The sequence below is a fragment of the Gallinula chloropus genome (genome assembly GCF_964237585.1).
Source record: "Gallinula chloropus genome assembly, chromosome: 4".
In the NCBI taxonomy this organism is placed as follows: Eukaryota; Metazoa; Chordata; class Aves; order Gruiformes; family Rallidae; genus Gallinula; species Gallinula chloropus.
Window position 1 is genome coordinate 9,392,158 of NC_140088.1, and position 22,142 is coordinate 9,414,299.

Genomic DNA, 22,142 nt, shown 5'->3' on the forward strand with positions numbered 1-22,142 from the left:
TAGGGGGGACAGAGCATGCCAGCAGTGCTCATGTGCAGCTCAGGAAATGGCTGGTTTATGTTTCTCAATAACCAAATGTAGCTGTTTCTTGGTTTCCTGGAGCAGTAGTTCTTACAACGAGGTAAAGATTAAAGTGATAAGAAACAAAAAAGCAAAGTTTAAGTACTTTTTAACACAATGAATGAATGCCTGTCTTCCAAAATCAGAGTTTTTAAAAATTTCTTGAATGCTTTGCATTGCTAAAACAGCTATTGCATTTCCAAGCACATTTTTTCAGGGTGTTTTTTTGTCTAGTTATGTGAAGCTTTGTCCTCAGAACTTCACAGAAATCATTCAGCATTCCTAGAAGACCTCGCCTTGTAATTTCTTTCACACTTCAGCAAATGTATATTGTGTTGTAGTTCTTATCACTGTCACTGTTATGTATGAGAGTTGTGGGTGGCCACATTCTTTGTGTGAATATTTTTAAAACCAGCAAGCCCAGAACAAGGATTCACTTGGACGTTTGTTGCCTTTAAGCTTAGTTGCTTTTTCAGATAGGGGATGATTCTTCTGAAACTTGGAAATCATTAACATTTGATAAGCCTTTTGCTAGGAAAAACAGTTGTTTGGAACTATTCCTGTGGGACTAAAAACTACTTTGTCTGAGCATCATTGTCCACAATACATGAAAATACATGCCATTTGATTGGCAACACAGATGAAGATATCTGGGAAACCAACAAGAATTCTGTGATACTTGTTGTTTAGTACAGCATGAAATGCTAGATGAACATGACAAGACCTACATGGAAGGTGCAATGTATGAAGAAGCACTTGGATTGTGTCTTTTACAATTACCTGGGCAAATGATACCAACTATTCAGTGGTAGAATAGCTGCTGCCTGGTTTTCCGGGGCAATTTGCTTCAGTTGGAAAACTGTTAAGCAGAGAGCCTGAAAGAACGGGGTCTTGTTTCAACATCTATGATTTCAGAACCGTGTTCCTAAGCTGGATAATTGCATACAAAAATATAATGTAAGTGGAAGTCGTCCGTGTCTGAAATCTTCGGTAGTAGTTAGAGGAAGTGGATGGTTGTGTAATAATCTGCTGGTTTTTGTTGCTCTTAGTCAAACAGATTCTTCATTGCTTTTTGCTATCTGGGATAAGCATGTGATGCAATTGCATATGTATTTTTATTTTAAAAGGAAGATAGCTTGATTTGTGAGTGATACTAAATCCCTCCCTAACCCAGAAGATGCAATAAAGCATAAGCACTTAACTGTGAGATTTACTATCTGGTGTGTTTTTCACGTGCTAGTGCTTGGAAAGTCTCATCTTAAGAGTTACAATTCTGCTTACAAGTCTTAAAAGACCTTCTCCTTCATGGCCTGGTATTCTTTTTCCATGTTCTCTGGGTTGTGGTGGTTGTGGTCTTGTGATGACTTGTTCTTGTGGCCTGTTCTTGCAATCTGCTGTGGAACATCTCTGTTAGTCCCATCTTCTCCGTGCTTGGCTTCAAGTTTCCCCACCACTGACCAGTGTAACATAACATGGCAAAATACTGGCATTCTTATGGTAGTGTGTTAATTTTGAATGTAAAGCAATCAAATCTATTGGATGCCAAGGAGTAGTTTGGTCCAAATTGGTGAGACAAACCACTGATAAATTCAAGCATGTGGTGTACACCCATTAAAAGACTGGGCTCTGATTTCACAATCTCTTCATTGTCCTCATAAAGGGTTCCACATACCAGTGCTTCTGCCAAAAAAATAGTCAGTCTTCAGGGGAGTTAACTTTCTCTTTCCTACCCCTCCCTTTTTTCCGCTCCCCCTTGTCTTGGTGCTGAAATGCCCTAAATTTGCCTGTGTGTTTTCTTTGAAAGGACATGAAAGTGGTGATTCTCAGCTTTCTTTTTCAGTTGAATAAGAGGCCAAGACTTATTAGCACTGCTGAACATAAAATGTCTACAGAAGAGTCAGTATTACGTGGGGACCAGCAGTTAACCTGCCACTGCTTTGCGTGCCTCTGCTGAGTGAAAAATGTAAGCACGCTGTATATGAAGGAAAGGCACAAGGTGGCTGGATGCTGAGGATTCTGCCACACAGAGGATGCTGGTGTAGTGGTGTACTTAACGCTGACACTTTGATTTAGTTTTGCCTTCTCTTACTGAAGATTTTGAGGCAGAGTTTGCTTGCTGTTGGTAATAGCTTGTAGAAGTCAATGTGTAAACAAAGGCTGCCATATCTTTTGAGTAATAATAAATACCTTTCTCTAGCTGTTGAACGTTACCACTTCAATGTATTTCCAGTGTCTAAACTACAAGCTCATCCGAGCTGCAATTTTAGTTCTTTATTTCTTACCAAATTATGGTTGGACTCAATGATCTAAAGGGTCTCTTCCAACCCAGAAGATTCTATGATTAAGATTCTATCACTGTAGTTAGATTGTTTCTACATGTGCTAGAAATTCGTGCTAGATTACAGATGAAAATAACTTGGTCCTTTGTTCCCAGGGCAATCAGGTTTCCATTGCAACTTTCTGGGAGTCTGATCCTGCACTTTTTAGCTTGCCAGACCTCTGTGCCTCCTTATGTTTGCCTACTAGCAAACAATGTGCTGTAACTATTCAATTTTGGTCTGTGTTTTATTCCCTGGTAGCTGAATTTGGCTGGTGTTTTAAGGTGGTTTTTTGGCCCAGCTGGTAAAAAGTGCATCATATTTGGTCTCTCTTTAAGCCTGGGACATGGGCAAGGGTTTTTGTTGGTGGTTGGGAGACACTCTAAGCATGTATGTGCAAGAGCTTAACACAGGCGTGAGAATTGATTGTCTTGCCATGCAGTCAGCTCAGATGCAAACGGGTAACGATCATCCCATTAAACTTTTAAAACAGTGCTGCAGGAGTAGCATTGATCTGAACTGTTAATGACAGAACTCAACATGTCAGGCTGGAAGGCTTTCTCTTAAACGTGTTGGTTCACTAGTTAGATGATGGTAAGTCTTGCTTTCTGAGGAAAAAAAAAACATTAATTTGAAGTCAGTTAAAATACCACTGCGATGCAGCAGACAACTTGAAGCTCATGAACATGCTTCAGCTCTGTTTTTCAGCACTGTGGTGGACAGTGATTTTGTAGTCAGCCCAATGCAGCTCATAACGAAAACACTGGTAATTATTACTGGCCATTTTTTTGATCTTACTCATTGCTATTACTCATTTTTAACTGTTACTCATTACTGCATAACAGTGATTATTTCTTAGAAGAATACTGTCCTTTTTACTTCTCTGCTAGACTAGTCTTTGTTACAAAGTTGATTCCACACTTTTTGTTATCTTTATGCTTTATATCAGATTTAATGCAGAATTATTTTAATAGTTGTGAAATTAGAAAATATAAATAATTATCATTAAGACAAGTCAAACAGTATTTTATGTGCTGTTTAGTAGATATAAAGGACCTAGGTCCTCACCTGGGTTGCACACTATATACTCATCTGAGTATCATGCTGAGAGCATTGAGGTTGATCTGGTTTCTGTTTGAGAGGCAACCTGCTGGAACAACAAGAGATCAAATGTGAGAAATCTTAAAACAAATTTGTAAGCGCATACTTATCTGTGTGGTAGTTTTCAGTAGTTGTGCTGATCTTCTTTGAAATGATGAGTCATAATTTAAAGGCCTCTTTTTAGTGAGAGGTCAGTTAGGGGTCTGCTTTATTGTAGGTTTCTTTTTTTGTTTGTTTCTAATGCAGAGACAATATATGCTATGGGGTGAAAGGAAGGGGAAAAGTAAATTTGATTAAGCAGCACTATCACTCACAGCTTTTCATTTGTTGTGCGTTTATTTTTGTCTTAAACTTTCATATAAAAGAAATATAAGTCTTTGGACTGCTTTCCTCAGTTTTTAAAGCCTGAGGAGATTAACTATCTCAGAACAAATTTGATACTTATATTTGATATATTTGGTCTGTCATAACTTTAGTTATAGGTGATATGTTGGTTCTCATATTTTAAAGACAGTTGCTAAAAGCAGCTAGCTGTTCAGATCCAGCTTACCCCAGTTTGGTCACCTCTCTCACTCTCTCTCTCTCTTTTTCCTTCCCTTTTACCACTCTTTTTTTAAAGATGAATACTAGTCCCCTTTTTCCCTTTCTGTTTGCCCAGAACTTTAGAAACTCAGTTGTTTCTGTTTAATACTTGATTCACCTTATATTCCTTTCCATTTGCAGGGCAATGTTCCATTTAGTGTTCGTTTGAAAAGCTTTTCTGAGCTCTTTTCTGATCGGTCTTGAACATTTCTGCTTGCCAAATTGACAGTCAGCAAATGAAAAATTTTTTGTCAGTAATAAGTAAGAACAATTTCTGTCTTGTCCAATAAATCTTTGTGACAGTTTTGTAGTGTAGTGTAAGTGTAAAATAAACTTCCCTTGTATGAAAAAAGGGATTTTTGATTGATCTGCTTTCATAACACTGATGGGAAAGTGAATCTTGTAATTCCTTTAGTTATCTAAAGACAAAATGAAAAGGATGCTGTGTCATGCTAGCTAGAAAATTCAGACTTTTTTTCTCACCCATGTTTGCCTTTTAATTTTTGTGGGTGGCATCGTATGTGTTTCATTCAGTGAAATTTCACATCAGTTATTCCAGGGGTCTTTTTCAGATTGAGGAGGATGAAAATCATAATGCCAGGGTAAAGGGGCTGCCAAATAATTCAACAATTTTAAACATGAGTTTCATGTAAAGGTGTATCTTTATATGCTTAACTTGTGTCTATTTACTAGTGAGTGAGAAGAAACTGTAATAACCGGCAGCGGCCGGCATAACATTCAGTCCTTCATCGTACTTGCCTAGCCCACCACCAGGCTATGCTACGCTTCTGATTAGAGTGGAGTTGCACCCATATCTGGGTGGTATGTGTTTAGGTTGGAAATTTCCTTCTGCACTTAGAAATTCCTTATTAACACCTCATATGCATAACAAAGACATATTTAACGTTCATTGAACCCAGCTCGTCCTCACATTCTGTGCTTGTGCTCTGTTTCTCATAGCCTCCCAAGCACTGTGCCTTTTGTGGCTGCAAACCAATATGCTGCAGTAAAAACTTGATTCTTTGCATTCTTGCCTTTCTTCTCACAAATTTGTATGCCTGTGCTCTTCTTATCACTATTTTTGAAGCTTCGTAAGTGTCTCTGTTGTGCAGGCTCACAACTTATTAGGTCTCAGTAAGTGTTTGGGATGTTTCTTTTTTTTCTTTTTTTGGAGGTTTTGTTTTGTTTTGTTTTTTAACAGATGGAGAGCATAGTGTTTTGTATGTAGCTTTGTGGAACTAAGGTTTGGTTGTTGGCCACCACTGGAAAAAACAGGTCTGTGATTCTTTTTTTTTGGTGGGTGGCTAGTTCTCAGTTTCTACAAAATGAAATCTTGCATCATGAACAGTCAGAGCCTCTCTGTAATTCAGAATGGATAGAGACGTGTCTCTGAGAAATGCTAGCATTTCTAGCCCTGGTAGCAGCAACCACACCATAGCATTTTTCTTTTTTAATTTATACTATGCAAATCCTTAAAAAATAATAATATTTGTGGCTGATTTTTGCAAATATGTGCTTATACAGTAGAAGTGTCAAATATAGAAATGTCACAATAATAACTTCAGTGCAACAAAATAAACTTCTATCTTTGACTAATATTGACAGAAAAATGAATGTTGGCAGTGGAAGGTATGGGCAGAGTAGTACACAAAATGTAGAGTAGTCCAGATTGGAAGAGGCCCTAGGAAGTCTTTTTGTCCAACCTTTTGCTCAAAGAAGGGTTAACTGAGTTCAGACCAGGTTGCTTAAGGGATTTGTCTAGTCTGGGCTTAGAAACCCTTAAGTGTGTTCTGCAGCCTCTCAGCATCTGTCCCAGCCACTGATAACCCTTGCAGTGAGAAACATTTTTTTTCTCCTTCCCAATTGGAACCTTCCCCATCTCAATTTGTGATACTTCTGTTATTATACCCTCCCATACACTTAAGTAAAGGGCCTGTTGCCATCTTCTCAGCAATACTTTCTTGTGAACGCTGCTGTTATGTCCCCTTGAGCATTCTCTTCACCAGGCTGAACCCTGGTTCCCCAGGCTGAAAGCAATTTAGATTACTTTGCAATCTATGTGTACTTTTAATTTGTTCTCAACATTCTTTTGAAGACTGGTTGGAAAGTGATTGCTTTTCAAATAGCGTGCAGCCTGTATTTCATGTCCTGACAGAGTAAGTTCAAGTTGAATGAGGTTTAAAAGGAAATGTTTTCGCCTATTGATTCTAATATTAAAATTCTATCTGGGGTCTAGAAGAATGGATTGATAATCCTCATGCATTTTTGTATCCACACTATTGTACATTAATATTTCAGCTATTTCGGTCACCTTTTGGTTGTTGATTTAGACATGAATGCTCTTGTGTTGTTCTTATTAAGTCATAAACATGGCCATTCCTGATGGTATTCCAGATTAATGTAATAAATATTTTCCACCTATGCTTTTTTTAGAGATATTAAAGTAATATAGGTCTCATGAAGGCGCCAAAAATATCTTTCTAGAAGAAATTACTGAATTATGCTGCCTGAGCTTACTTTTTTGGTAGTTTTAGAATTCGAGTTAACAAAACAGAAATAAGAAAGGTAGTTTCAGTAGTGAAATTAATCAAATTGTATGGCCAATGTCACGGGTCTGCCCAATTCAAATGGAACTTATACACAGATAATATTTATGGAGCTTCAGTTCAGTGCTTTTTGATGACCTGTAAAACTTGCTAGTATACAAAGCTTTGGAATTCTTTGGTGGGCTTGCTTTTCTTTTTTGTAGAACAGAAATTTGTATTTCCCATGCTTTTAAAAAGTTTATTTGCAATTTAAAATTTGATTTTTTGATTTTCCTTTTTCTAGAATATCGAGCTCTTTACATCCTTTATCCAAGAACCTGGAGCAGCAGAGAGACAGTTTTTACAGTAAGGAGAAATCATCTGTTAGGTAGGTTAAGTGCCAACATGTGACAACCATCTGTTATCTTTTCAGTTGGGGAGAACAGGTATGAGTTGTAATCCTCAGTTCTCTATGCAAGTTGAGTCAGTTGGTGTGGTAGTAGGGGATTTAGATGTACTAGACATTGGGACAGGCCTTGGGTGAGGTAAGAAGCAAGGCTTGTGACCTGTACATGTAATTTTCATGCTGAGCAGTGATGAAACTCTTTGCAAATGTTCAATGAAATACCTAATCCTACATTTTTTGAATGTTTCAAACAATGTGAGGATAGAGCTGTTTTGTGAGTGTTCTATGAATAACTGGTAGATTGTGAATATCAGTGTAACTAGGCAGATTAAATAGATGTACTTAGGTATGCATATTTTATCTCTGTCATTTTACAGTGTCTTGTCAAGCTGCTGGTTTTTCAGGTAGATTTTAAGTGACTGTTCATTATAGTAAATTAGATGTGACTAATTTCCTCTGTGAGTAAATTTTACATTAAAAATGGGTAGAAAGTAGTAAAGGTAACCTTCTGCTGTGCATTTGATGACAACTCAAGTACTAAATTATTTACCATTGCTTTGTATTTCCCGTTTACTATTTGATGGATCATTTTACACCATAATATTGTTACTGCATAGGAAAAAAAAAAAGTGTGTTTAGCAGTCTCAATGACCTCTGGAAAGGATAATTTTACCAGAATCTCCTTGACTATTTTTGTTTTCAAAGCCTACAAAATGTTGTATTTTATAGTTTATTTTTGGCATTTAAATAGTAGAAAAAAAAAAAGGTTACCATAAGAAATCTTTTTCATTTTGGTTTGCTTCTAGTTATCCTTATTGACATTGTGGAAATTCCCAAAATAGTCCAAGAGACATCAGTAAAATGTAACTTTTGAACAATGAGGTTTTAAAACATACCTTTTTCAGGAGTGGGGTTTGGTTTGGTTTGGTTTTTTAGAAAAGACAGACTTAGAGGTTTCTCGAACAATGAATTTCTGTTTTTTCATTGTGACTTGCTTGGCAATGAGAATACATAGAAGGCTTTGAATAAGATGTTAGAGTATTGATTTTTGAATATAATTAACATGAGTTTGTTAGGTGTAGGTTATTGCTATTGCTGCACTTAGTTCTGAATCACCAAAGTCAGTGCTTGTGGCCAGTTGATCATAGCTTTCAGACATAGGCACGAGGAAGTAGTAGTAAACCTCACTTCACACAAAACAAGTTGGAGAAAAAATAGTGGCTTAGTGAGACCCTCTCTGATTCTTCTGAAGTATATTTAATTCTTCTATCACATCAAAGCCATTATCTCATCTCCAAAACCATTAGGTATTACTAAAACCATCTAAATAAAACTACTGTATTTTTTAAATTTTATTTGAAGTTTTCCTTTGGAAGTTTAGTTTTAACAAGCCAAGCATGAATATAATACAATTGTGGTCTAACTAGTCATTTTTTTCTTCTTCTGTTTAGGTGTTTTATCTTCTGATTCACTCACCACAGATTAACAGGGAAGAAAACCTGACTGACTACCACAGTTCTGATAGTCTGTTGTTTTGGTTTGGGTTTTTTTTTTTTTTTTAATATTCCATGGTATTTGAGGAGAAATTTGAGGAAAATTGGAAGGAATGGAGTTAGCTCATAGTTTACTACTTAATGAAGAAGCGTATAACCAGCTTGGTGAATTTCAAAAAGCAGAGTTCATTTTTGAATGGTTACAGTTTTTGGAAAAACTTTTACCAGTGACTAGCAAAGTAAGTATAATGAGACTTGAGGAGAAAAGCCCATTATAGAGCCATTTCTCCCTGCCTTTTTTGTTACTTTGTTTAGAAACAACTATCAGTATTTGATTTTATTTGCTTCCTGTCTTTTACCTACATGCAATGAAAATATGTTGTTTGCAGTAACTTTGTAAATGTTACAAGTTCTTGGACACAGCCCTTCAAGTAATAGAAAGGAATTCGAGAAATAAGCATTAAATAATTTTAAAAATATATTTATTTTTACACTCAGATAATTACTGCAAGCTTTTGCATGCCCAGGAAGAAGAGTGACAGTTGTGCTTTCACCTAGCATGGCACAATTATTTGGTAGTTTGCTAGCAAGCAAGAATGTAACAACTTTGGTTTTTACTTTCCTAATCATGTTTCTAGCCAACTGTCCATTGTTTGGTTCGCTGTTTAATGTTTATTAAGTAGCATATGTAGATACTTAACAGTAAACCCACCTAGATAATGCTGATTTAAAATTATATGTTAAAATCTGTAAATGAAATATATTTCTTTTGTAGAGAACTTTTTAAAAATTTAGATAAGACTAAGATAGATTATTATTTTAAGGGAAGTTCTTTGCTTTATAATGTTCAACTTCTTGAAACTCTGCTGTTCTTTACTGCTTAAATTGCTGTATTTCTACAGATAGTTTTATTTTAAAACAGGCATAAGAGAATCAAGAAATGGCAATTTTGCTCTGAAAAAATGTGAATTTTTTTTAAAACTAAAGAATAAAATAATTGCATTTGAAATGACTTTTCTTTAAGTAGAAGGATATAATAAAATTATAATTTTAAATCAAGAATATCAGAGTATCAGAATGGTACTAATGAAAAGTAAAGAGAATTTGCATCAATTATCCTTAGCTAAATTTTAAATGTAACTGAAATTTATCTGGTTGCTAATTTTATTTCCAGGCTGATATAAGGGAAAACCAGAAGAAACTGGTTGAGCAATTGACTTCTTTATTAAACAATTCACCAGGACCTCCTACCAGAAGGCTTATTGCCAAGAATTTAGCTGTACTTTATAGCACTGGAGACACTTTTTCTGTTTACCAAACAATTGACAAATGCAATGAACTCATTCGGAGTAAAGATGATTCACCAAGTTATCTGCCTACAAAACTGTAAGTATTTATTTTTTAACCCCGAACTTCAAATCCAGCAATAACAAGAGAGGCAGATTTTCTTAGTGAGAAGTTAATATAGGAGAGAGTATGCTACTTCATCTCTGCTCATTGTCCAATAGAAACTCTGTACCATATGACACACAGAATTTGGGAGCCTCCCTGATTGGTATCATTATTGTGGTGTATCCAGCTGTAAAAAGTATTTATTTTTTTTCTTTGGTATTGCATCTTTAAAATCTTCAGACTTGAGTAATACAAAGAGAAAAGTAATTAATCTGAAAACTGAAAGCAAATTCAAATTGCTTCCTTCCCTTGAGGTATTAGTACAATTTTATTCTAATCGTTTAATATATACTGCCTTCAGGGCAGAATTGTGAGTGGCTAAGTGCTTGTCTAGTATTTTATATATTCCTTTCTGTGTCTTTACTGCAAAGCTTTGAGTAAGAAGTTCAGCTGTATGTTGGGCAAAAAAAATCAGTTCTGTACTTCACGGCATAAATTGCCCTTGAAAGTTTAATAAGTTTAATTTTTTAAAAAAATTATTTAGAAGTTTCTTGTTACGATTCACATGAATATAAAATGAATCACATTAAAGTGCTTTAAAATCACATTACTTCTGAGTCAGTGTAGGTTGCAGATACTAAAAAAATCTAGCTAGCTAGTATTTCCTGGGAAGACGTGCCTTCAGTGATTTGAAAGCTAAGCTAAATTAATTTATTTAGGAGTACAGGAATACTAAACTTGTTGCTATCATTCAGAACTGTAATGACCATACTATGCTTTAAAGTAATAGGGTAAACTGAGACTGGTTTGTTTCACGGTTTTATTCAGTGGGGGGACAAAACCAGCTTTGGCACGTATTTCCATGGTGAAGAAACCATGCTTTACTGCAAGTCAAACACTGTTTCAGAAAAGTTGAAGAAAGGTTTTCATGAGGAACTGATTTCACCTTAGTAACAGTAAAAATAATGCCCTTGACACGATGCATCTGAGCTCACTAGCACAGGATAGATAATAAAATAAAGAATGTGTTGATATTAGATGATGTATGTGTGCAGCAGGAACCAAAAGGGTAAAAGGCAGTTGGTGATTTCCAACCAAACAATCGAAAATCAGGTCAGAGAGATTACTCCATGGGTAATAGAGTTATGAGGGAGGAGGTGTTTGAAAAACAAGGTAATATACTGCTAAGTAGAGCAGTAAAACAGAGAAGTACAGCTCCAGGTGCAGAACACAGTTACGGAGTACATTTCTTAATCCAACTAGGAAACAGGGTATACTTAGAAACATCAGGCATGTGTGTAGCTAAACGCCTAAAGCCTGGCCAACAGAACAGAGAAAGGTGCACTGCTATTGCAGGATGTGAAACCAAACTTTAAGGTGCAGAAGTACTATGAATAAGCTTCATTCCTGAAACACTTGCACATCTTTCACTATAACAAAGAAAATTAAAGACAAAGGATGAGGTAGTAAAACATGCGTTATTGCTACTGTATAGAAAGCAGAGAGCAGAATCTGTTGTCTTCCTCCATCATGTCACATGCTAACCCAAGCTGAAATAGACTTTTCCAAGGAGTCAGCTGTATCTTCCAATACCTTTTTTTTCTGTTGTTCATTTCCCTCTTGTTCCATCTGACCTCTTGTGCAATCTTTTGAGTTGGGAATAAGTTTTCTATAAATGGTTGTAGTCATTAGAAGTAAATTAATGTTTTACTAGTGGCTTCTCACCAGTGAGGTGTGTCAACATTATAGGTGAGTTATAGTATGGGACAGAGCTCTGCAGGTCTTCCTTGCTTGGCTGTAAGATGCCACACTGGAGAAAGTTGGATGATGTCTTCATAGCAAGGAGGGATGATGAAGTTCGTTGGCAATAAGGCAGAAACAGGAAAGACAGACAGAAATGGCAGATACCCAAACTTGGAGGGCAGGGAAGTTGTTGAGGGAGAAAGAGGGAAGTGTCAGGGTTCAGAATCCTGCTGGGTATGTAAACAGCAGTAAGGAGAGGAAATAAGAGAAGAGGTGGAGAAAAGATTAGCAGTAAAGCATGGTTTGCTTCGAAAGAAGGCTTGGAAAGGGATTTCTTACAGTACTGACACTGAGAGCAGGCTGCAGAAAAATAATTGGAACTACAGAACTCCACTGAGTAAAATGTTTTATCTCAGGCTGCAAGTATATGGGATCCTTGATGTTCAGTGAAGAAAGACTGTTCTTTTTTTTTCTTCTTTTGGAATTTTTTTTGATTGAAGTCCTGTCTTTGTCATCTGTCCTAATTTAGCATACATGCCCATGTTGTCTGGTAGCAACACTTTTCCATCTTTGCCCATGCTGTATTGATTCACCTGGAAAGTCCTTTAAATACAGTTTCAAATGAATTATCTTCCGCTCTTATAAATTATAATTTTTCTTCCTTTATATAGGTGGAAGTTGGGAATGTTTTAGGCAAGTATTTTAAAAAGAACCTTAGCTGTTCACCTCCTAGTGCAATTGAAGGTGATGTCAATACTTTATCAGATCAGATAAACATGTCATGCAGTGTGACTACATCTTATTAACTTACAACTTTTTTAAAATACCTACTAAAGCTGTTTTTAAGCCATAGGCATGTAGAAAGAATTTGGCTCGTCAGCAACCTTTCGTAGCTGATCTCTCTGCTAAACCACATGTTGGAGCATCTTAGTTCTTCACTTTGTTGGTATGCCTCCAAGTACAATTGTTAAGGCAGAATTAGAGAGAAAATAACTTAAAGGTATGTAGAGAGTCATATATCAAAATGGAGGTGTGCTGCCAGGGAGAATAAAACACAGGCAGAGAGGCTTTTCCCTGCAAAACATATTAATTTACTGGCTTCCTCAGAAAATTCTGGCTATTGCCTGTGATTTACAAAGTGAGTCAGTATGGTTTGGATTTGGTGAAGAAACATTTGGGGGAAAAAAGTAGGCAACAAAGAGTCATGATGCAATCTCAGGAGGCAGTCAGATGAACTTTCTAAGTCCTGTGCTTTGAACTTTTGTAAAAATTTAAATATTGATGTGCAGAAGTAGCTGGATTCTCATCTTTAGTTGATTAGATGTGACTCATCAACAAATGTTGCCACCTTGTTGCTAGAAATCACTGTTCAACAGTGATTGACTCCTTCATACAACACTTAAGGACATGGAAGTACAGACATCAACCTATTCCTTCTTTGGATTATGATGTGAAATATATATTATTTAATTCTTCAAGTTAATTAAGGGGAGTACTTGTGACCATCAACTGATCAGTATAGTAGTAAGATAGTGCAACTGTAATTTTATGCCCAGCCACACCATGAACAAAATTAAAATCTAAACTGCTGGTGTGTACTGAGTTGAATAAAAGTAATAAGGAAAAATGTCACTTGACCAAAATAGGATTTGGTATGGTGAGAGAAAAAGAATATCAGTTTTGTTTCTCTCTGGGCTTTCTCATTTAGAGTATTACTGTTAATACTAAATACATTTTTCTAATTAAGAATGTTTTCAGTATGATATTTTAAAATTCTTTATGTGAAATTTGAATTAAGTTGGGGAATAAATAAAATGTTTTCTTGAAGGAGGTGCTGGGCATTGGCACTGCATATTTCAATAGGTCTGGAAAAAGAGTTGAAAGCTGATTATAGATTTTTTTTTTTCATTGTATTCATCAAATTGGTTGTTTTAGTTATAGATCTGTCATTACCAAAGTAAAATGTTTTCCTTGATTAATGATTCAGGGTAAAACACTCTTTAATTAAGAAACTTTTTTTCTCTCAATAGTCAGCAATTTTTGCTTTTGGTGAAGGAGATAACAGTGAACACATATACTCCAGTTGTCGGGTATTTCACCTGGAAACTACATTCAGTATCTGTGTGCAGTGAAAATTACATGGGCTTATATTTTATTTCCTTCAAGGTGTTTCCTTGTGCTGTTTTAGTGCACATAAATGCCAGAATTTTAATTACAAGACCATTTGCGATCTGCTGTGGACCACTGAGTTGTAAATAAACTTGTCCCTGGCTACTTCTAGCAGCATCTGCCATAGCACAGTGCCATAGACTGCAGATGCAGGGCATGCTTACTTAGAAATTAATGTTAAGGTTTAATGGTGGAGGTGAAAATTGTATTCCTATTGTAAAATTTACTGTAAGATTGTGTTACCTGAATTCTTGCATTAACCAAGTTATTTTCCCAGCTGTTATATCCTAGTTACCTGCATCTCTCCTAGGGCGTGAGTATGTCCCACATACACTGATTTTCTTTTTTTGGGGGTTTCTTTTTTCCCCTTTTGATAATCCACTTACATTTTCAGGACATTCTATTTAGTTGTTTGCCCACTGATTACATTAGTCATCTTAATCCCTGTCATCTATTACTGCATCCATTTTCATGCGTCTTTGGATTTGCTTTTGTTTTAGTGCTGCGGTGGTATGCTTGGGCTATTTATACAAAAAATTGGGAAGAATTTTGGGAAACAGTTTTACTGACACCGTTGGGAATGTGCTTAAAGCAATGAAGAATGCAGAGGTATTGGAACAGCATGTTTAAAAAATGATTGGAAAAATAATAGGATGTTTACTGTTGGTAGCTGGACCAATGAATAGGAGAAGGTGCATGGTACCGAAATGTGAAAAATTGTGGAAAGTCATAGGATAAAAATCAGTGTCTAAATTCCATAGAATTACTAGAGCATTAATGGATTAAGGCTATAAAAGGATGGATCATAGCTATTCTCAAGGTAATTTCATAAAGGAACTTGATATACTAGAAAATCTAATTGCCACCTTAATAAGAACTTTTTTTGCTCCAGCTTGTACTTCATGTTTTGAATTTTAAATTGGTAATGAATACCTTCCAGTAGAACATAGAATTACTATTTTCACTTGCTTATAGTGTTATAGAGCAAATTATCAGCTTTAACTCACTTCCACATAAAAAGATCCCTGAAAGTCTAAAAGACCCAAAACGTTGTTTACCTGTTTCAGTAGTTGGCATTTTGTATTTCCAAGGAGTTTAGGGTTACAAAACTTTAACATTTCTCTTTTCATTTTTCAGTCTCAAGGTCGTTATGAAATCATGCTTAGTTTGCAAAATATCTTAAATGGTTTAGGAGCTGCTGCTATTCCCTGTCATAGAGATATTTACAAAGCTGCCCGATCATGTTTGACAGATCGATCCATGGCAGTGCGCTGTGCTGCTGCAAAGGTAAAGTGCACTAATTGCTGTTTTTATTAAGTATGCTCCCTAAATAAAGTTATCTTGTAATGGATAATGAACATAGCAGTACATATGTTGTTTGCTTATCTCTATTTCTTTGATATTGCCTTGGCAGGAAAAATTCAAGTCATTTTAGTATGAAGCAACATGCCTGAAATTTTTTTAGGGAGAAATCTGTGTATTATGTAGCAAACTAAAACTTGTGCTGTGTGCTTTTCTACATAGAAACATTTTTATTTCCCTTTTTTGTTTAGTGTCTTCTTGAACTTCAGAATGAAGCAGTATTTATGTGGAGTACAGACCTGGATAGTGTTGTGACCTTATGTTTTAAATCCTTTGAAGGTTCCAATTATGACGTACGATTAGCAGTTTCAAAACTCTTAGGCACAGTGTTGGCTAGAGCTCTAACATCCAAACACACAACAGGTAAAGTATATGCTTTATTTGCTGATTGCTCATGTGTAAAATTCTGTCAGATGATCAGAAACTCTCAGGTTCTCTTGAAGCCTGAAATCAAATTACAATATTAACTTTGGCTGTTTGTATCTCTAGTTTCGTCTGGTTTTGTAACATTTTTCTTGTCAAGTGCTCTGTTTTTTGTTGTGTTTATATATATATATAAAAACTATAAATATAAAATATAAAAATAATAAACAAGGAAAAATATTTGGTAACACTATTTTTCTCTGTTACAAGATTTTTATTATATGGAGAAAAAATAGTAGCCTAGGGAATTTAAAGGCAGGTTTAATTTAAGCAATTTAAGAGGCATGAAGATTTGAGAGATTGTATCTTTATCAGACAAAAGAAATAAGGATATCTCTTGAATCTCTTTTTCTACAATCACCAATATCACATGCGGATTATCTTAACAGTACAAATGTGGTCACAAGCAGAAAGAAACTTACAGGTTCATTCACTCAACAGACAACATCACAATTACTGTTTGGCAGACAGTATTTGATCTAACTGAATTGTCCTGGCATGGTTAACATCTCCAGTCTCTGCTGTCATTCAGATTGGGTGTTTTTAGTCCAATCTTAGGACCCAAAGCTAATTCTCTAACGGTAATCTAAGCAAAAGATAGCAAGATGCAGATTAAGTGTGATGTGATTCATACTGTTCTGCTTTTAATGGCATCAGACAAGACTTTCAGTGCAATAAGCAGCAAATGACAAAATTACAGATCTTCAAGCCCAATTTACTGCCTTTCAAAATTCGTGAGGCTGTGTATTTGTATTGGAGACTCTGAAGTCTTGGTTTATAAAATATTTTTCTGAGAAACCTTTGCAGATAATTGCTGTGTTACTGAGAACAATCAGCACTTAACTTCCCAATAAAGTAAGAAAAAAAAATAAAATGCCCTGACCTCTTTGTAGACTCAGTAGTTTTCTTTAATCTCTGTAAGCAATGTAGTTGTATTTCTAAAGTACTAAGGTAGGGTTATATAAAAAGCTCAACTGTTTGATTTTTTTAATTTTTATTATCTTGGTTATTTTAATTCAAAGGAAGTTAAACCTAAATGAGACAGAAACCAGGTGGGGGGCTAGAAGGGGCTGGGGGAGGGGGTGGGAAGGAGCAGGAGATAGTCCTGAAGATTCTGCATTGTCTACGATAGTCTGATGAAATTTTTTAATGTTTTGAGGTTGGGGTTTTTGACATAATTATCTCAAATCCTCTCATTCCTTTTCCCATTTCAGTACTTGGAAGAGAATGAAAAACTAAGTGAGAATGTTAGGTCACTTAGTGGGATGACTGTACATTGTGCAGACTTTGCACACATCTGCCAGCATGTAATTTAAATTAACTTTCTGTCAAGAAATAAAATAACAGAATAGAGTTAGGGATAAATATTTTTTTAGAAGATTGTAAACAATTCTTTTGGAGAGCTAATTTAACACTAAGATGAGGTGCTTTTATTTCTATGACAACCTGTAGCTATGGACTTACCTGGTTTAGCACAGCAGAAGGGTAATCCACCCTGTCTGGAGTTGGGAATAGAGGGTTATCTCTGGCAGTAGACTGGAATGAGTTAGGGCTCTCATGAGGATTTGGGTGGCAGGAGTGGGCCGTACAGACCTTTTTGCAAAGGGAGCTTATATTAGGTGGTAAACACTGAGGGAGGGTAAATGTATATATATATTTTAAACTAGAGCAGGGTAGGTTTAGATTAGGTATTAGAAAGAAGTTCTTTACTATGAGGGTGGTGAGACACTGGCACAGGTTGCCCAGAGAGGTGGTGGAGGCCTCATCCGTGGAGACATTCAAGGTCAGGCTTGATGAAACTGTGAGCAGCATGACCTAGTTAAAGATGTCCCTGCTTACTACAGGGTTGTTGGACTAGATGACCTTTAAAGGTCCTTTCCAACGTAACACATTCTATGATGCTATGTATGGATGTTAAGGAATGGCCTGAACTATATCAAGATGCCTGAAGCAGAAAAGCTTGAGAAATATTTGGGTTCATTGGAGCACCGAGTCCTAAAATGTCATTGGTTCTGTTGTGAAATGATGGGTCACAGAATATTTGGGTTTGATTGTGCTACTGAATTTATGCAAATTGTTTTTCTCTAAAATGATGGGAGTTGAACCTTTCCTTGTAAAATATAACAAGTTTTACAGAGGTATTCCTCTTAAGATATACATCTGTTCTCAGCATCGACCAGGCATAACTTTCGCAGAATCTCTTTGGAAGAAGTGATGGAGCTACTGGGAACTGGATTTCTGCGTGGAAGTTGTGGATTTCTGCGAGCCAGTGGTGATATATTGAAAGGCACCAGTTCTGTCAGCAGAGATGTTAGAGTTGGAGTCACCCAGGTTTGGATTATGTTATGATTTTCTGAGATTGCTGAATATTCTTGTAACTGTTTTGCGCTCTCTCTGTGTATATGTATATCTTATTTACTCCATTTCTGTATCTATGATTAAATACATGTAATTTTAAAATAAAGATTTACATCTTGAGTTATGCTAGAAAGAAGAAAGATTTCTGATGCTCCTTATTGTTTACCTAACAGCTTGAAATTTTCAATATATGTATTACTTGGGAAAACTTCATGAGATCTCTTACTTGAAATTCCTTGGTACTTTCCTCGAAATTTTAGTTTAAAACTTCATACTTTTGTGTCTAAAAATGAAAAGGGGCAGTTACAAGAACTCTTTGGACTTAGAATAGTTCTCTTTTATATAGGGACATTCCTAGTCCTATCCTGAAGAAAAGGTTCTGCTTTAACTAAGTCTGTGACAATGAAGGAAAACGGAATTTAGTGGAAATAAGTATCTGTTCTCCTGTATTCCAGGAAGCTCAGTTAGAGGATAGAATCTTGTTAACTGAGCAGGACTGAAGTCAGACCATATAGTGCATGCTGTTAAAAACAGCACACATTTTTCAGGTAATATCAGGTTGGGTCCTTCCCATAAATATTATCTTAAATGGCATTTGCATGCTAAGACCTAGATATTCAAATGCTGAACCCATGAATCAAGACTAAAGGTCATGATGAACATTTACATATCAAACAGCTGTGATTATTTTAATATGTTATAGTCACCACAGCTGTTTGATATGTCCCCTTTGCTAGTGAGGGAGTTTTTCAGTGCATTTCAACTTCTACAGTGCAAAAAAAAAATAAATCTGTAAATTAGCTTGAATTACTGATAGAAACTGCCAAACTTTGCACTGAAACAGCTAGAAGGTGCTCGCAGATTGTCTTCTATGCTCAGACCATGCTGGGTGGAAGCATTAACTTCTGGCAGAGAGACAGAAAAGCTGGGGAACAGTAATACCTTGACAGTTATTTGCCTAGAAAATGCATGCCAGACTCCTAGGCTGTTCTGTGTACACGATGGTTTTATTAGTTTTCCAGGAATAGCTATTTCAGTTCAGTGTTTTGACTACTTGTACTATTATTTGGAGGTTGTCTCCTTTTTTTCATGCATTTTTACATTAACACAATAGTACCTGTGCTAGATGGTACACTCTTAACTGTACCAGAACATTTAAAGTAGTGCAATGTTTCTGTAAGAAAAACTTGATAAATTATCTGTATATCAGTGCCTTTGAGTGAAAACCACTTGCATTTATAAAATGTATTACTTATTACGTGAATTGCAGCTTATTATAAATTAAAAAATAAGAAAAACATTGAAGATGACTTCTTACTTGTGAAAGAATAAATTATATTTATGCAAGACACAGCCAGCTTCAAGATGTATTTCAAAATATAGCCCTGGCAGTATGACTCTCCACAAGTGTATCTATCCTGTTAAATTCTTCAGTTTTCAAATCTGTAAAACAGGGGTAACATACTGGTACATTATGAAGCCTAAGTAGTATTTGTCAGGAGCTGTTAGATGCTAACAGGATCTGACAGCACAATTTCTCTGCCTACAGTACTTCACTTTCTTTTATGTGAATAATCTTCCTGTTAACATTAGACATGAGAGCAAAGTATGTATGGGGCAAGTATAGAAGTTCAGTGATAGGGGTAGTAGTTGTGAACTTTCTTATGAGGAATTCTGTGTGTTCATTTGCATATTCTCATTATTTGTATTCCCTTTTCTTGATGGTAGCACATCTATTCATTACAAAAAAATCCAACACATGCATATGGAAAGCATTGGTAAGGCAGTGTATTATGTGGCAAAATAAATGGTCTTGTGGTGATTAGATTTGTGAAGTGACTCTGCCTTTTTTCTCTTTGTTGTGACAAACATAGTCTTTTTATGGTACCCCCATTGCAAGGCAAACAATTAAAATGCATTGAGATGAAGAGCAGTGCTTGGGGGCTGCAAATATTCCCTAATTCAAAGCCTATAATAACAAAATTCTCTCAGGGTTATGGGTTATAGTTTTGTAACATAGTAGTTCTTAAAATGCATTCATACATTAAATTTGGGTTCCATGTGCAGAATGTTAAATAGCTGGAAGCTGTTGTTCAGTGGGACCAAACACAATGTTTTACATAACAAGTGCCCGTGCAGGGTAAACTGCCATTTCTCACACTCTGGAATGAAATAACACGGGCAAGCAGCTTGAATTAACTTGCAGTAAAAGCAGGCTGCAGTGGTGCTAGTACAGTTTTGACTGCAATTTAAATGACTTAAATAGATCCAGAAAAGTTGCAGCTGCCTGAAAGTGAGAATGTACATAATTTATGGATGCATAACTGTGTAAGTAATCTCAGTTAAGTGATGTTCTAGCTGTGGCAGTGTGCAGAGATTAAGAAGAAATAGGTATGTGGGATAGCTGTCAGTGGTTTTCCAGATGATTTTCCTCTAAAACATGGCTTCTTTTCAAATCTCTTCCAGGCATATGTGGTATTTGTCTCTACATTAGGAGCACAATGGCTTGAAAGGAACTTCTCTGCCTTCCTTTCCCATATCCTAGATCTCGTGTCTCAGGCTCACCCTAAGGCTATTCAGAGTCAGATGGATGCTATCGGCTGCCGCCGCTGTGTTTCATTTATCCTTCGAGCTACAGTAGGAGGCCTTCTTGGGGAAAAAGCTCAAATTGCAGCTGCCAAGGAGATTTGTCAGGCCATCTGGAAACTGAAGAAAGTTGTGGGTATGGGTCTAACAAGATTATCCATTTGACCCTCTGATTTTACAATTTTGAGTTATTGTCCAACTTCCTAATCCAGGGACTGCAGAAATGGAATATGTAGTGCTGGTTTATTACCATAATAATGTAGAGGGCTTTTGATGGACTACTTTGGTTTTAAACTTGGGCTGGTTATTTGTTTGTGTGTGTCTGTGTTTCTGCATGAGTGTACCCACACAACTGTAACCATCTTTCCTAACACTTCTTCCCTGGCAAATATAATTTTAATCAGTTACAAATATAATAAAATAATATACACAGTTATAAAATATACACAATATTAAATTAAATTAAATTGGCAGTTTTCACGCTTTCCTTTCCTTCCTGCTATGTAATAAAAATTTGGCAAGTTCTATCAAAGCATGTCCTAGTTAGCTTCAGTGAGGCTGAGAAAAGCATGCTGTATACTAGCCACTGTTCCCTATCACTTCAAGATGAGCATTTTGGTAGTTAGCAATTTATCTACCCTCCTACCTGCACAGACTTTGCTTCATTATCCACTTGAGTAATAGAAATGTACTTTTGTCTCAATGAAGATAAACTGTTAATGAAAACAGTTTGGTCAGTAATAAAAATTGTAATAAAAGCTCATTTGGTAATATAAGCAACTTTAATAGCAACATCCTTTTTCCAGTCTGTTTTTTGGTCATGATTTCATGTGGATCTTCCTCTACTGTGTTACCAGATGCTGCAGTGAGTGACAGTAACGTGGAAACAAGGATTAGTACAACAGATGTAATGGCAAGTCAGCATGTCCTTGTGTGTGCACTTCAGGAACTTGGAAGTCTCATCCACAGCTTAGGAACTACAGCAGCACCATTACTACAAGACTCCAGTGCAGGTACAAACCCTGACTGATTTTGGGAACCAGAGTACAATATATAGTATTCTTTTTTTTACCGTGATCTTTGATTTCTTATGGCTAGATTCTTTCAAATCTGTTTGGATCCTTTATCTGGCATTGACTCTAGTAACCTTAGTTTTGGTGTGCAGTCTCCTCACCTATACCTCCTTAGTTTTTCTATCCTTTTCTGTTTTCTTCCATGAAACTAAAATTTTAAAAATGGAAAAGGTGGATTTGGCTACTTTGTGCGCTGCAGGAAATCTTCAGGCATTGGCCAAAGAGTTTGTAAATTCTCCCACATACACCAGTATGTTAGTGGGGGAGGGGGGAAAGGGGGAAAGAAAAAGAAAAACTGGTATACAATTTAATTCCATTAAGAGTTGTATTTAAAATCCACACTTGGTAATGTTTATAGCAAATAAGTTTAATTGAGCTGGGTATATTCATCTACTTTTATTATTGTAATTCAGCTGCAGTGAATTTTTTTTAATTTCAATTCTGGAGGAGTTCAAGGGGCCACCTGTTTCCACTGCATGGATTTCTGCTTCTTTGAGAATACCTACAGGTATTTTCAATACATGTTGGTGAATAACTGCATAATATGTTAA

The 22,142-nt window shown here is 36.1% G+C and overlaps 1 protein-coding gene across 1 annotated transcript in view; it reads left to right on the forward strand.

The window, feature by feature from the left end:
• Positions 1-8,598: 8,598 nt before the first annotated feature.
• The window catches only part of HEATR5A (HEAT repeat containing 5A), a gene marked incomplete at both ends in the record, with an annotated part of 53,202 nt that continues 39,658 nt past the window's right edge, over positions 8,599-22,142 (forward strand). Inside the window, 8 exons of the mRNA XM_084262918.1 lie at positions 8,599-8,724; positions 9,660-9,871; positions 14,290-14,398; positions 14,927-15,076; positions 15,343-15,514; positions 17,745-17,905; positions 20,399-20,654; positions 21,376-21,531. Of these exons, the coding sequence (XP_084119044.1) occupies positions 8,599-8,724; positions 9,660-9,871; positions 14,290-14,398; positions 14,927-15,076; positions 15,343-15,514; positions 17,745-17,905; positions 20,399-20,654; positions 21,376-21,531 (1,342 nt within the window). The remainder of the gene's footprint in view (positions 8,725-9,659; positions 9,872-14,289; positions 14,399-14,926; positions 15,077-15,342; positions 15,515-17,744; positions 17,906-20,398; positions 20,655-21,375; positions 21,532-22,142) is intronic.